The sequence below is a fragment of the Lolium perenne genome, chromosome 5 (assembly GCF_019359855.2).
Source record: "Lolium perenne isolate Kyuss_39 chromosome 5, Kyuss_2.0, whole genome shotgun sequence".
NCBI classification, from domain to species: domain Eukaryota; kingdom Viridiplantae; phylum Streptophyta; class Magnoliopsida; order Poales; family Poaceae; genus Lolium; species Lolium perenne.
The window spans coordinates 26744412-26759514 of record NC_067248.2 but is presented as its reverse complement, the minus strand read 5'-3'; the positions used below and the strand labels follow the sequence as shown (position 1 = coordinate 26759514).

At 53.4% G+C, this 15103-nt stretch overlaps 4 protein-coding genes and 1 pseudogene across 4 annotated transcripts; 4 read left to right on the top strand and 1 right to left on the bottom strand.

The window, feature by feature from the left end:
* The first annotated feature begins 359 nt into the window (after nt 1-359).
* On the top strand, nt 360-1146 carry LOC127298708 (ethylene-responsive transcription factor CRF3-like; annotated as a pseudogene).
* Nucleotides 1147-3908: 2762 nt separating this feature from the next.
* On the bottom strand, nt 3909-4241 carry LOC139831436 (uncharacterized). Its single transcript, XM_071820715.1, has one exon. It carries the CDS (start codon nt 4239-4241, stop codon nt 3909-3911), a length of 333 nt encoding a protein of 110 aa, XP_071676816.1.
* Nucleotides 4242-7494: 3253 nt separating this feature from the next.
* LOC127298703 (cysteine-rich receptor-like protein kinase 24) lies at nt 7495-9915 on the top strand. Its single transcript, XM_051328543.1, has one exon. It carries the CDS (start codon nt 7543-7545, stop codon nt 9670-9672), a length of 2130 nt encoding a protein of 709 aa, XP_051184503.1. The 5' UTR covers nt 7495-7542; the 3' UTR covers nt 9673-9915.
* On the top strand, nt 9905-10447 carry LOC139831435 (uncharacterized). Its single transcript, XM_071820714.1, has one exon. The coding sequence runs from the start codon at nt 9905-9907 to the stop codon at nt 10445-10447; it is 543 nt and encodes a 180-aa protein (XP_071676815.1).
* Nucleotides 10448-12209: 1762 nt separating this feature from the next.
* Nucleotides 12210-14762, top strand: LOC127298705 (L-type lectin-domain containing receptor kinase IX.2-like). Its single transcript, XM_051328545.1, has 3 exons — nt 12210-13188; nt 13321-13876; nt 13988-14762. The coding sequence occupies exons 1-3, from the start codon at nt 12408-12410 to the stop codon at nt 14616-14618; spliced, it is 1968 nt and encodes a 655-aa protein (XP_051184505.1). The 5' UTR covers nt 12210-12407; the 3' UTR covers nt 14619-14762.
* Nucleotides 14763-15103: the final 341 nt, after the last annotated feature.

The following is a 15103-nucleotide window of genomic DNA, read 5'->3' as shown; positions in this document are numbered from 1 at the left end:
GGGGGGGGGGGGCGTTTGGGGGACGCGACTGGGGAGCGACGTCCCCCAAAGGCGGCACGAACAAAACACGTCCCCCAAACACTCAATCCGGCGCGGTTTGGGGACGCTTTGGGGGACGCGGCTGGAGATGCTCTGACCTCCTCTTGTGAGTAAATTACATATAGATACCATTTTTGGGCAACCGTTTTAATTTGATACCATCTTTGATAATTTTAACAAGTAAGTGCAACTTCTACAACAGCAAGTAACTAATAGAGCAACTCTGATATTAATAGTGAATTAACCGCGTGGGCCCAGTTGTCATAGCCAACGTCCATCTGCCAGCCGTTAGGGCACGAGTGGATAAGCCGCATCTCTGGTTCTTGAGGTCTTGGGTTTGGGGAATTTCCTGGTGCGGTGCCTTTGCTTGTTTGACCCGTCTCTTGGAGTGTGAGCTAGCTTCACTCCCGGCGCTACTCCAGATCTGTGGTGCTCAACCCCAGCAAAACTCTCCACCAAATCTTTCCCTTGTTATTCCTTGCTGATTTGGGGATTTTTTTGGGGGCTTGTGTGTTTTCCCCCAAATTCTTGGATGCGATTTCTGCTCAAGTCTCATTAGTAGTACTGGTGGGGATGGCGACGTCTCCTGCCGACTCCATTGCCACCGGCCGGAGCCGCGGCTTTGAGGTTCCTAGTCCTAGTCCCTTTCCGAAGCGCGTCCACGTCTTCTTCGTCGACGCTGAGGAGGCCGAGCCGCGTGGCCGGCAGCGCCTGCTGGAAGTCATCAACATCGACGTGAAGGCCGTCTCGACCTCGCCGCTGTCGACTTGGACCGTGCCACCGAACCCGAAGCGGATAGTTCTGGCCCGGCGCCTGGTGGCCAAGGACAGCGTTCGGCGGCGCTTCCGCGGCGTGCGACGGCGGTCGTGGGGCAAGTACGTGGCGTAGATCCGCGACCCGAGCCTGCGGAAGCGGCTATGGCTCGGCACCTTCGACACCGCTGAGGAGGCCGCCGCGCTCTACGACGCCGCCGCCGTGCGCCTCAAGGGCTCCCTCGTCGTCACCAACTTCTCGTGCCCTAACGGCTGGCAGACGGACTTTAGCTATGACAAGTAGACCCACGCGGTTATTTCACTGTTAATAAAACCAGAGTTGCTCTTTTTGTTACTTGCTGCCCCGAAAGTTACACTTACCTGTTAAAATTGCCAAAGATGGTGCCAACTTGAAATCGTTGCCCCAAAAGTGGTACCTATATGTAATTTACTCTCTTCTTATCCTCCCTCACCCCCTAGTTTTCTTACTTCTCCATGATGCACAGTTGGACGGCAAGTTCGATGGGCAGGAGATGGAGCGTGTCACGGTGGTCGGACTCTGGTGCGGGCAACCTGACCCTGCGCGTCGTTTCTTCAGTGTGTTGCGGTTGCTTTCGCCGCTGATGATTATTTTGGTTCTTCGGTAAGAGCATCTCCAGCCGTTGGAGTCCCCCGGTGCAAAATTGAGATGGAAATTGGTCCGGATTGGATCTATTTTTGGCATAGGGAGCAACAATTTTCTAGCCGTTCCGGGGAATTTGCGCGGGCCAGAGCGCGAAATTTGCTTCATCCGACGGATTTATGCCTAAATCCGGACGGAAACGAGAAGCTGGGGCATGACTGGGCCATTTTCGTTCATCCAAATGACGGAAACGGGGCTCGAGGATGTGGGCATAGCCCAGTGGTTGAGGCCGCAGTGGCGCATTCCAACGATCAGAGTTCGAACCCTGTCAGGAGCGAATTTCTGGAATTCTCACGCCGAGGTCCCGCTTCTACTATATCATTTAGTGTCTAGTTCCTTCTAGCACTAATTCATATTTTTTTGTAATTAACGGGGCTCTGGTGGGGCACCCTGAGTCGGGCCTAAGGGCATCTCCAATGCGGCGACCCATCTCGCGTCCGCGCGTTTGGATGGGTTCAGCCGGACATATACGCGGCCCAACGCGGTGACACACCGCAAATGCGGATGGCCGTGGCGTCCGGAACGCAAACCCGACCCAAATCTGGGCCCGATTTGCGTGGCCGCGGATGGCACGAGGCGTCCGGTCGCGTCCGGCTGCTGGCATGCTCATCTCCCTTGGGCCCACCTATCGGTGACCGGGGAGGCTTATTAAATGTGGATTGGAGGTATCTGTCCCTCCAGTCCACTCCCCACTCCACTGCCCACTCCCCGAGCGCAACCGCCGCCATGGCCCCGAAGCGACGGTTCGCTCCCGGAGCCAACGACGCGGAGGCCAGCAGCAGCCGCCGTCCTCCGTCGGTGCTGCGGGCCATCGGAGGAAACCGCGGCGGCCTCCACATCGGAGAGGCCGCCCGCGGCGGCGCAGCATTGGTGCAACTAGCGCTGCTGCTGCTGCAGCCCAAGCCGGAGACCTCGGAAGAGGACCCCGACCTCCGCGCCGCCCACATCATCTCGGCGGCGGAGGAGGAAGCGAAGTGGCCGCAACTCCAAGCGGCCATTCGGACCTCCGCGATGGAGGAGGAGGCCCGGCAGGCGGTCGAGGACGCCGAGGCCTGGGCCTTGTACGACCAGGCCCGCGCGGCGCGGCGGCAGGAGGAGGCCAGGCTCCGCCGCGAGGAGCAGCAGCGCCAGGAGGCTAGGCACCGCGCGGATGAGGGGAGGCGCCAGTAGGCCAGGCGCCTCGCCTGGCAGGAAAGGGAGGCGCAGGTCCGTGCTACCGCGGCGGAGCAGCGGTCGGCTCCGGACCCCCATTCCGCCTGGGAGGAGGCCCTGTGGTCTCCGTGGCCGGAGTCCCCGGCGCGGTCGAGCCACAACAGTGCCTCGCCGCCCGGGGATGTCGTCGACGCCGACAGCGACGACGGCCACAGGGACTAGGCGGCGCACCGGCGGCCACCGCGTCCTCGACCAAACCCTAGATTAGGGTTATATATATATTTTTTAAATTTAAAGCCCATATAGAGGGTTTTCTTTTGTTAGTTATTTGCCAAAGTAGGGCTATGTACAAATTTAACCAAAATAGAGCATATGCTTAATGAAATTTAGTTTAAATTTATATTTTTTTTTGTTTTTTTTCAAATATGTGATGGATCCGCATATTAGGCGCAGCGTACGACCCAAACGGACACGCGAACGCGGAGCGCTATCCATGTGTCCGTGCGACCATCCAAACTGCCTAAAATGGACGCTCAGCGGGTCGGGCTGGCTGTCCGTTACCGAGCCTGCTGGCGAAGATTCTTTTGGTTCTTTGGGGACCACCGGCGGCGATGGCAGCAGGGATGTTAGCACGACTCATTTGGCAAGTGCATCATCGATCTGTGCCCTTTAGGATTGTTTCAGAAAATTTTAGGGTACTACTTGTAACTAACAGAATCACTTTATATGTGTATTTGAGCTCAAATAGTTACGAGTTACTCAAAATTTAGAAAAACAATGCAGAATTTTAATCACTACATCGTGTATGAGTGTATCACAGGTCTGGAGAGGATATACAAATGGTTGAGTATAATTAGCAAGTTAACTGGAAACCATTCAATACGTTGGGTTCGGTTATCTGTCTCTTTCCATGACTGCTCAAGCAGAAGAAATTCCAGGTAACTGGAGACCGGATTTGGCCCCGTAGCTGAGGTTAGAATTATTGACGATGACTACCAGGTGAGTAGCCAGCGATAGGGACGTCAGGACGGTCTCACACTTTCTTTTTGAAACAAGGTGTATCTCGCACTTGTGCAGGCATAAATCAGCGTGGTTTTTTCTTTTCTTTCATCAACATGTATTAAACCAGAATCAATTGATCATGTGGATCTTTATGTTTCTTTTTTTTTCGCGAAAACGCAAAAGACTTGCGTTTCGATGCATTGATAGATAGAAAAGGTTATATGTACATGTCCGCAAAGGGACCAACACCCCGCACTACAACTCGACCCAAGAAAGGAGACCTAGTCTAGGGGAGGATCTGGCGGACACCCCGGGCTCCCGGCGCTCGCCCACTGTTGCGCCTCGGTCTTGATGTCGTTGAGCAGGGAAGGCACCAAAGGTTGCGTGTTCTCAAAGATCGCAGCATTCCGGTGCTTCCAGATCCACCACGCCGTGAGCATGATTATCGATGAAGTACCTTTACGCAACTGGTGGGGAGCGGTCCGCACCGCCTGTGAACACCACTCCATGAAGTCCCCCTCCGAAGCCGGAGGCCCTGAGGTGGATCGAATCCACGAGAGGACCTCGAACCAGATCGTCCTGGAGAATGAGCATCCAGTGAGTAGATGCGTCATAGTCTCCTCAGATTGGTCACACAAAGGGCATCTGGGCGCATGTGGTAGACCACGACGCGTCAGCCTCTCACCCGTCCAACACTTGTCCAGACAGGCCAGCCATATAAAGAATTTCACCCTAGGAGGCGCTCAGGACCTCCAGTTCAACTCCCATGATGCTGAGGTGATGCCCCCCCTGGAAGAGGGCCTCATAGCAAGAATGGGAGGTATACTGGCCATCCGTCGTCCACAACCAGGTCAACGTGTCCTGCTCCACCGAAAGCTGGACTTCCCGCAGTCTGACCCAAAGTTGCACATATTGCCATAGTGCAAGGGGACTCGGTGCTCCAGCTATGTCGGGAATCCAAGTGCGGTCAACCAGTGCCTGACGCACCGTACGCACCCTCCTGCGCCGTTTAGGAACCAACGCGAACACCTCTGGCGCCATCTCCTTGATGGACCTGCCGTCCAGCCAACGGTCCTCCCAGAAGAGGGCGGACTCTCCGTTACCCACTATCATCAAGGTGGAGGCCGCAAAGATGTCCAGCTCCGCCTTGGAGAACTGCATGTCTAGCCCGCGCCATGGTCGCCAGGGGTCCGTGTGCATCCTCCACAACCAACGTACCCTAAGGCTTATGGCCATCCGTGCAAGGTTGGGGATCCCCAACCCCCCTAGGTTAAGCGGCCGGCACACCCTTGCCCAGTTCACGTGGCAGTGACCTCCATTAGCCTCTGCCCGGCCCACCCAGAGGAATCCTCGCAGGATCTTGTTGATCTGTTTGAGGGTGTTTTTGTTCAGGGCCAGTACCATGAGTTGGTGCAGCGGGATTGCCGCGAGCACAGCTCGGATCAGCGCCAAACGTCCAGCTTGCGGCATCATGGATGTCCGCCATGTCGGCAATTTGTCAGCTAGCCTGTCCAAAAGCGGCTGGAAGGTCTCGGCCGACAGACGCCTAACCGACAGGGGAATACCCATGTACTTCACCGGAAAAGGCGCTAGCTGGCACTCCATGTGCTCCGCAGCAGCCACACCTTCCTCATCCGAACAGGCAATAGGGGACACCGAGCACTTAGCGAAGTTGGTGCGTAGGCCAGAAGCCTGTCCAAAAAGCTCCAGGATGCCGCGGAGCGCACTGAGCTCTGCCTCATCCGGGTGACAGAAGATCACCACATATCCGCGTATAGTGACACAGAGGTCACCAGATCTCGCCGTGCCAACTGTCGCAGCATACCCAGCTCGGCTGCCTTGGCGAACACCTTGTTGAGCGAGTTCATCACTAGGACAAACAACGATGGCGAAAGGGGGTCCCTCTATCTCAGTTCCCTCCGATGCCAGATGGGGGGGCCTGGCTCGCCATTGAGCATCACCCGAGTACTGGCCGTGGCCAGTAGCAAAGAGGCAATCTCTCGGAACCTCGGCTCGAACCCTATCTTCTAGAGAACCTCCATGAGGAAACCCCACGATACCGAGTCGAAAGCCCGAGCAATGTCCAGCTTCAGCATCACCCTCGGCTCTTTCCCTCTATGCAGGAAACGAGCTTTCTGTTGTACCAACATGAAATTGTCGTGGATGCACCTTTTGCGAATGAAGGCGCATTGGTTGCTATCCACCAACGACTCCATCCGAGGTGCCAGCCTAGTAGCCAAAATTTCCGCCACCAGCTTGGCAAAGATATGAATTAGACTTATCGGCCTATAATCACCTAATGGCATCCGGGCCCTTGGCAGCAGGACCAGCAGGGCCTTGTTAAGGCCTTGGAGTCCGCGCCCACACATCGTGTAAAGCTTGTCAAAGGCCGCCATAAAGTCAGCCCTGACCACCCCCAACATTTCTGAAGGACCTCAGTCGTGAACCCGTCGGGGCCGGGAGCCTTGCCTGGCGGCAAGTGTCTGATCACTTCCCAAACCTCCTCCTCAGTGAACGGTATCTCGAGCTCGGAGAGGTCCTCTAGTGTGGTGCCCAGGAAGTCCAAATCCAGCGAGTGCGCCCTTGCCACCGAAGTGCCCAGCATGCCCTCGAAGTGCGCGAAGGTAGCTTCAGCCATGGCCGCGTGGTCGGAGACAACAACGGTATCCACCCTTAAGCTATGAATCACATTCTTCTGGCGCCTGTAGGTCGCATGCTGGTGGAAGAAGGCCGTGTTGGCGTCCCCCTCCCCGAGCCATGCCGCTGGCGAGCCATCGTCCGCTCGAGTGAGGCCAGCCCTAAGTAGGCTTGCTTGAGGTGCGCCCGGAGTCGACGCTCATCGGGGCTGAGCAGTCGGGATTCCAGGTGCGCCCGGACCTTTATGTTTCTGACATAGCGCATCAGTTCTGTTTCTTTATCGAAGAGTCGAGTAGTATTATATACTCCTTCCGTTCCCTTTTACTATGAAACATTTTTTGCATTCCAATTAAGCCTGACAAAACGTCTTATAGAAGGGAACAGAGGAAGTAGTTTGTTGTGTGAATGCTATCCGTATGGAGATATTATTTTTACAGTATCCATACCGAGGCATGAATGATGAACCCCATGACTAATACTTAGTAGTGCCATACTCTACCGGTCCACTTCCTGCAATAATAACTATATAGCAGAAGTCAGGCTCTCTGTTAAAAAAATATAGTCAGGCTCTCAACGAAAAGTGCTTTTGTCTCATGAGCTTCAGTGCTCTTGCCATTTTAAAAAAAATATATTTATATGTTACTAAAAATCTGAAAATAATTCTGGAGATTTTCAGTGATACATCTCACAATCATGAAAAATCTCAACTTAAAATTCTTTTTTATTTTGTGCTAGAAAAAATAACAAAATCTGATATGTTTTTTGAGATTTTAAAAATGACTACTCAGATCTGCACTTTTGTCATTTTTGTGTAGCTGAAAATATAAAGTATTTGAAATTGATATTTTACAAGTTTGTGAGATACATTATTGGCTATATGCAGATTTTTTTGAGAATTTTTTAAAACTTAAAATATAATTTTTAATTTATTCGAAAAACGAGATCACCGGTGCTCATGTGCACTAAATCTCTATCCGGCTCTCAACCACTATACGCGTAAGTAGATGAGCTGTAGTGTATTTGTGCCCAAAATAACCAAAACAACGTGCCCACCAAAGTTGACTGATCTTATGGTCAACCTAGAAAACGCAAAATAACGAGGAGCTGGTGGAATAGTGAAAGCGATGCACACGGAGGACTCATTCTGGGTGGCATAGCTAGCTGTTCTCTGCATATGAGTACAATACTGATGTACCTATATGAAGGGGTGTCTCGTGTGTGATTGTTGTCGCTCACAAGTCCTAACTCAGCCAAGGTCGTCACCACCACTGGCCGCCCATGGCTGCACCTCCATGGGTTCACCTTCTGCTAGTCCTGGTCGTCTTTGCTGCGTGCGGCGCCAACCCACTTGTTGAAGGCGGCCTGCGTCCATCTGTAATCTCTTGCTCAACAGCCGGCAACTATAGCGATGGAAGCGAGTACCACAAGAATCTCTACAACCTCCTGTTGGCGATCCCCATGGGCGCCGCCAATAACGGTGGCTTCTTCAATGGCACGGTCGGCGCAGAGGTTGATGAGGTCTTTGGCCTCTTCATGTGCTACGCCAGCACCGCAGACTCTGCGTGCCTGGACTGCCTTATCCATGCGCCCGAGGGAATCAGGAAGTTGTGCCCGCACAGCCGAACGGTTCGTGCTGTCTATGGTGCCTGCACCCTCCGGTACTCCAATGAGTCGTTCTTCTCCGTCGCCGACCTTGCCATCGTGAACCATGTGCAACAAATCCCTGATGATGAAGACACTCTTGCAGCATATGTCGTCGATACTGCTGGCATGAGTCGCACAAGGCTCGAGCTTCTTCGTCGGCTCACGGAGAGGGCCGGGCTAGCGGCTGGGCGGGTTGCTGAGGACAATCAACGGTTCAACGATGCACAATGGATGTACGGGGTGGCGCAGTGCACAAGGGACCTGCCGGCAAGCGAGTGCACGCGATGCCTCTCCAACTTCACGGATCAGCTGCCGCGACTGTTTCCGAACAACAGCAGAGGTGAAATCAAGGGATACAGTTGCTACCTGTCTTACTACATCATCACCCAAGAGCCTAAGGCTTGGCAGCTAAAGAGGGAGCGGTACAGCGAGATTTATGAGAGGAGGATGGCGGCCGAGGAGTCAGACCGCAGTAAGGAGCGCCAAAAACGACGACGGCGACTGCGACGCAAAGTGGCTATCATCGTGGGCCTTGTCCTTGGCGCAGTAGCGCTCGTGCTCTGCTTGATCGGCTTATCTGTACGGTACATGTTGAGCTGGTGGCAAAGGCGCATGGCTGAGGCCAGAGTCTTCACAAGATCAGCGGCCAAGGTCTTCACGAGATCAGCGCTGTTGAGAGAGGTCGCCTACTTCTGCGGCAAAAGAGTATATCGAGACGACCTGGAGAAAGGGACTGGGCCCAGGCGATTCACATACCATGAGCTCGCAGCTGCCACCGACTGCTTCTCCAGCGGGAACAAGCTAGGTGAAGGAGGCTTCGGGTCTGTCTTCCGGGGGTTCATCACCGATGCAAACCTCCATATCGCCGTAAAGAAAGTGTCCAAGAGCTCCCGCCAGGGCTGGAAGGAGTTTGTTTCTGAGGTGAAGATAATCAGCCAGCTCCGACATAGAAATCTTGTGCAGCTCCTTGGATGGTTCAACGGTGGCAATGACGATGATCTCCTGCTCGTCTATGAGCTGATGCCCAATGGCAGCCTAGACGCTCACTTGTACAAGCCAGACTACCTGCTGCCATGGACAGTTAGGTATGAGGTCGCCCTTGGCCTTGGTTCCGCGCTGATGTATCTGCACCAGGAGATGGAGCAGTGTGTCGTCCACAGGGACATCAAGCCGAGCAATATCATGCTGGACGCGTCCTTCAAAGCCAAGCTCGGTGACTTTGGGCTAGCAAGGTTTGTGTGCGATGGCCGGGGCTCGCTCACGACGGGCGCAGCTGGGACGCTCGGGTACATGGACCCAAGGTGCGTTCTCTCAGGCATGGCCAGCATGGAGTCCGACGTTTACAGCTTTGGGGTCGTACTGTTAGAAATCGCGTGCTGCCGAAGGCCTGCTGTGGTCCGAGGCGACGAGGGAGATGTCATCCACCTTGTGCACTGGGTTTGGGAGGCATACGGCGAAGGGGCCATCCTCGAGGCAGCGGATGTGCGGCTCGACGGTAACTTCGTCGAGCAGGAGATGGAGCGTGTCATGATGGTCGGGCTCTGGTGCGGGCACCCTGACCCCAGCCTGAGGCCGTCCATCAGGCAGGCCGTCAGCGTTCTGCGATTGGAGACGCCACTACCGAGCCTCCCGGCGAAAATGCCGGTCCCAGCCTACATCAGGCCCCCACTGGCAGATGACTCTTTTGGTTCTCTGGAGAATACTGGCGGCATCAGCAACGGGGATGCCAGCATGACCCATTCATCTCGAAACAAAGTTGAATAGATGATCGCCAATCTTGGCATTTAGGTTCGTTACAGAAAATTTGAAGTACTACTTGTAACTAATGGAGCTACTTTATATATACATGTTTGAAGTGAACCACGCTATTACGAAATCTGAGGTACTTGAAAATAATGTATGCAACTTGATCATGTAGGAATTTTTTCCAGCAATCGACCATGATGACATGGTTGTATTCATTTTTGTTGGATTCAGATGAAATTCGATCCGTTATATGTGCAGCAACTCTTGTATTTTGTTGGATTCAGACGATTTAAGCTTATTTTCTTGCTATTGGTCGAACTTCGCGCCGCTCAAGGTCAAAGTTTTCTTCTGGATCGCCCGCCACGGGAACACTAGGACCCGCGCGCTACTCCACCGGCATGGGATCCTGTCCACCGCCCGTTGCCCATTCTGCGATGACGATGAGGACTTGGTGCACCTCTTCTTCAGGTGCCCCCGGTTGGCACCCTGGTTTGCTGGCCTTGGGGCACACGCGGCCGCCTTGGCAGCTGACCTTGATGAGGGTTGCGAGTTGCTTACCGCCGCCCACCATGGCCTCATCCCGATGGTGCGCAACACTATGGTGCTGCTAACCCTTTGGATCGTCTGGAAAAGCCGAAACCGCATGGTCTTCGACGCTCAGCTCCTGCGGCCCAGGCAGATGTTCTCCCTCCTCGCGACGCACTGTGAGCTCTGGCTCCACCGGCTGCCCCATCGCCACAGCCGCCAGCCTGTGGATGCGTGGCTTGCTGCTATTAGAGCTCAGTTTACTTGATCCTTTGTCGGCTTTTGGGTTGATGTTTGTGAACCCATTGCTGTGTAAAAAACCCGTGTGACCCCCGTTTGTGATTCAATAAATTCACTTCAGGTGGAGGAGGTCCCCTCCACCGTTGAGCTTTCAAAAAAAATTGTTCATATCGGAGCTAGTGTTCATATATCTGGCGTGCCCTGAATTTCCGGATGCAGCAACTCTTGTTGATCGAGTGGCTCTGCTGCTGCAGTGACAGGCCATCAGGCATGGTGCCGGCGATGTGCTGCTCGCGCGTTAGCGGGTCCGCTGCCTGAGTAGATGCCCGCCGGGTCAGCTCTTCCGGTCTCATCTTTTATTGAGCTATCGTGTCGTTATCTTGGACTCTAGGTAGTATGAACTACTATTATATCGTTGTTTGGTAGAATGCTTGGAAACAACTGACATCAATCCAGAATAAATACATCCCTTTGGCAATTTATATTCTCGTTCTTATATATCGATCCTTGTGATTTCGTAGCAACAGATGGTATAGTTTCCAAGGAAAATTTATGTGTGGTGTATGGTTGTTTCTTAGATTTATGAACTTATTTCCGAGGCATCGATTAATTGTTTTTTCCGTGTCACAGGGAAATGCTTCCATGGACCTTGATGTGGATGTGACTCCGACGTCTCCGAACAATATCGATGCCGGTCGAATAAACTTGCCGACCGAGTCTTCGTCAACCGAGCCTGGCCCAGGGAACGTTACCGTGCTTCGGACGGCCGGGCAGTATGCGACTATATATGTGTGGCTTGAGCGCGTCTGGGTGTGCTGGAACGGGTGTGGACGAGCCGGCGGACAGTCCCGTCGATGGCCATGTTCCAGTTGATCGACCGAACAGGGCCCCCAAATTCTAGGGGCCCCCAGATTTCTGCTCGCTAGCACTAGTTAGCGTTAATTAATTTGCTTGTTGTAAAGCTGCAGCGGCCCATTTATTTTGCTCCTGCAGCCCAGCACCAACAAACAAACGCTCTAGCAGGCCACGATGGAATACCCCACGATCACACTCGGCTAGGTGTAGATGCGATCAATTTTAGTTCTCAAAGAAATAAAAAGATGCGATCATTCTTCGGCTCGAGGTTTGCATTCCCCAGTCAAGAGCGAGCGGCGACATTTCGATGAAAAAAATACAATTCATCTCTTCAGATGTTCGCTCGCCGATCGTTGTTCCTGGACACTGGTGCTTGCCGGCTGCCGATTGTTGTTCCTCAACCCTTGTGCTTGCCGGCGTGGCCACCCCTACGCCGCTGCCAGCAAACCGTTGATCGGCGATCAGACGATCACGCGTGTATGACCGCTGCAACTCGTCTAGTCATGTTAAATTTTTTAAGATTATTTATTTAATTTATTAAATTGTGAAACGTGACAACTCATGAGAAAACGAAGTGTCAATAAGTGTTAGAAAAAAATACTCTAAGAAAAAAGAGACATAAGAAGCAGCAGCTCAGTCTCAAAAGTGTGCTACTTTATTAGAAAGGTACCGATTGAGGATTTTATTTCAAAAGATACCACACCAATAATGCTTTTCGGTAGAACATGAGGTTTGTTTATTACTCTAGTACTATATTTACTCTTTTAGCATGAATACTCAATATATTTGTGAACATTGTACAAAATAGCACATTCTGAAACTATATAATTAAGTATAGTTCTAATTTACTAGCATTTTGAGGTTAAAAATCTTTAGGCCACATTACTGCAAGTCGCACCGGGGCCCCCAATTTCTGGAGACGGGCCTGCCGGCGGACGACGGCTCTGCGTTCCAGCACCAAGCAAGTTACAAGGGAAAACAACCACAGGGGCTGCGTGAGCCCAATGGGTAAGTGGACACCACCACCCGTCCCGGCCAACTGCAGCCGCGCCTTCACTTCCTGCGCAGAAAGGCAGCCGCAGCCTGCTCGCTTGACTTGCTTGCCATGACTCATAAGCTAGTCTCCGTGTGATATGCGGGGCACGACAGTGCTGCCCCTGGCGGCAATGGTGGTGGTCCTGCTGCACGCGGCAAGCCGAGCAGCTGGAGCCGGCGGCGGCGGCGACGGTAGCTGCGAGCGTAGCTGCGGGAGCATGAAACTCCCCTACCCGTTCGGCTTCTCCAGCGGCTGCACGATACGTCTCGGCTGTGACGACGACGTCGCGTGGCTCGGGGACGCGCGCGAGCTGGGACTGCACGTGCGTAATGTCACGGCGCGGGGGATCCTCCTCGAGCTGATCCCCGACTGCTCCCGCGCGTTCAACGCGTCCGTCGAGGCGCTCTTCTCGGACAACTACGCGCCCAGCTCCAGGAACAACCTCGTCGTTAGCTCATGCAGCCCAGTAGCTCAGGGTGCCCGCATCATCAGCGACTGCAGCAGCAACCCACCTGGCAGCTACATGGACAGGAGCTCGTCCCACTGCTCCGCCAACGAGTCCATCGGCTGCATCGTGCCTCTTCCGCCCAGCGACTCCAGGGGCCGCCATTTTCATTTTCTGGGAAAGCATGAGGTGCTCAGCTCGGAGTGCGTCGGGCTGGTCTCGTCGGTGAGCTACCAGGATGAACCGATGCCCGGGTTAATGCTGGGCATGCTGAGGCTGGACTGGTGGGTGCAGGGTCGGTGCCGCTGTTCTCCCAGCGCCAACTGCGCCCAGTTCACTGCGCCGACCACGGGGCAGGAGGTGTTCCAGTGCGGATGCATGGAGGGGTTCGAGGGTGACGGCTTCATCGACGGCGCCGGTTGCCGGCCACCAGGTCAGTACTCAGTGCTCACCAGTTCAAGGCGTTTTTATTTTAGAAAACAGGGGAGTATTTGGTTTTCTCGGCCGTTAAAAATGCGTCAATGTTCCTCATTATCTGTTTCATATTTTCCATAACATGAAAAAGGTGCCTCGAGCTGGGAAGGCCGCAAACTACAAGTGTTCACTGGTGTGACTGCCGCATGCGGAACCTTCCTACTTTCCGCCAGCATCGCGGTTTGCTTCTTCCTCCACCGCCGGGGGAGAAGCAACGCCATGAAAACAGCCAAAAAAATACCTAAACATGCGAGACTCTTCCGTGGAGAACTCGTGGAGGACGAGCTTGACCAAGGAGCCGGTGCTCCCCGACGATTTTACTACGACGAACTCACTGTCGCCACTGATAACTACTCCGACGACAGGGCGCTCGGAAAAGGAGGCTTTGGATCAGTGTATCGAGGATTCCTGAGCGACATGAACCGTGAAGTGGCCATCAAGAGGGTGTCTGAGACCTCTCGACAGGGCTGGAAGGAGTTCGTCTCTGAGGTGAGCATCATTAGTCGGCTCAGGCATCGGAACCTCGTGCAGCTCATTGGATGGTGCCATGGCGGCGACGAGCTGCTCTTGGTCTACGAGTTGATGCATAATGGCAGCCTTGACACTCATTTGCACAAACCAGACTGCGTGCTGGCATGGCCAGTTAGGTATGTATTTCGTAAGCTAGTTCCACTCCACATAATCATGCATGAATTTAGCGTTTCTTGTGAGACTCTTGCATTTCCTCACTCTATTGTGATACTTTTGACATTTTTCAGGTATGAGATCGTGCTCGGCGTAGCTTCAGCACTTCTATATTTACACCAGGACACGGAGCAAAGCGTGGTTCACAGAGACATCAAGCCAAGCAACATCATGCTAGACTCCTCGTTCACCGCCAAGCTTGGCGACTTTGGTCTCGCGAGGCTTATCAATGACGGCAGAAGATCTTACACGACTGGCTTGGCCGGTACATTGGGGTACTTCGATCCAGAGAGCATGCTGTCCGGCAGAGCGAGCGTGGAGTCAGACATCTACAGCTTCGGGGTCCTCCTCCTCGAGGTTGCCTGCGGGCGGCACCCTGCGGTGGTCCACAAAAATGGTGATGTCGTCCACCTGGTTCAATGGGTGTGGGACTTATATGGCGGTGGGGGGATCGTTGGTGCCGCCGACGAGCGGCTTAGGGGCGAGTTGGATGATCGGGAAATGGAGTATGTTCTGGTCGTCGGACTCTGGTGCGCGCATCCCGATCGCGGCATGAGGCCGTCGATCAGGCAAGCCTTGAATGTTCTGCGATTCGAAGCGCCATTGCCGAGCCTGCCGGCGAGGATGCCTGTGGCAACCTATGGGCCGCCGACAAATCCTTTGAGTTTTGGAACGCTGGTCTTAAGCAGTACCAACGGCCGATGACGATGATCTCATTAGAACACACGGACCACTTTTGTAACCATTGTACACACCCTATTATATAGCTCAATGCCGGTGCGTTGCAGCTAAATAGGAGTATGAGATATTTAGACGCACTACTGAAATGGTTGCTGTGATTTTTGCAAATCCTTGGGTCAGGATTTATGATCGAAGTGGCATGAATGGAGCTTAATTCTGGGCCATATCAAGGTCTGACAAAATTCCTGAGGTCCAGGTCACTCCGTCCCTCTATGCATTGGTCTGAAAATTCTGTGTCTGACAATGACACACATGGTTACTCTGAAGTCCGAGCTGAAGAATACTCTGTTGACGTAGAGTATTGTTGGGTGGAACGGTGTAGCCCCTTAGGGTCACCGGTTGCATGTTAATATAGGTGAGGAAAAGCCCCTCACGTGGCTTGTACAGAGAGAGTCCGTATACAATTGGTGTACTACACCATATTGTATACGGATACATATTACACCTCT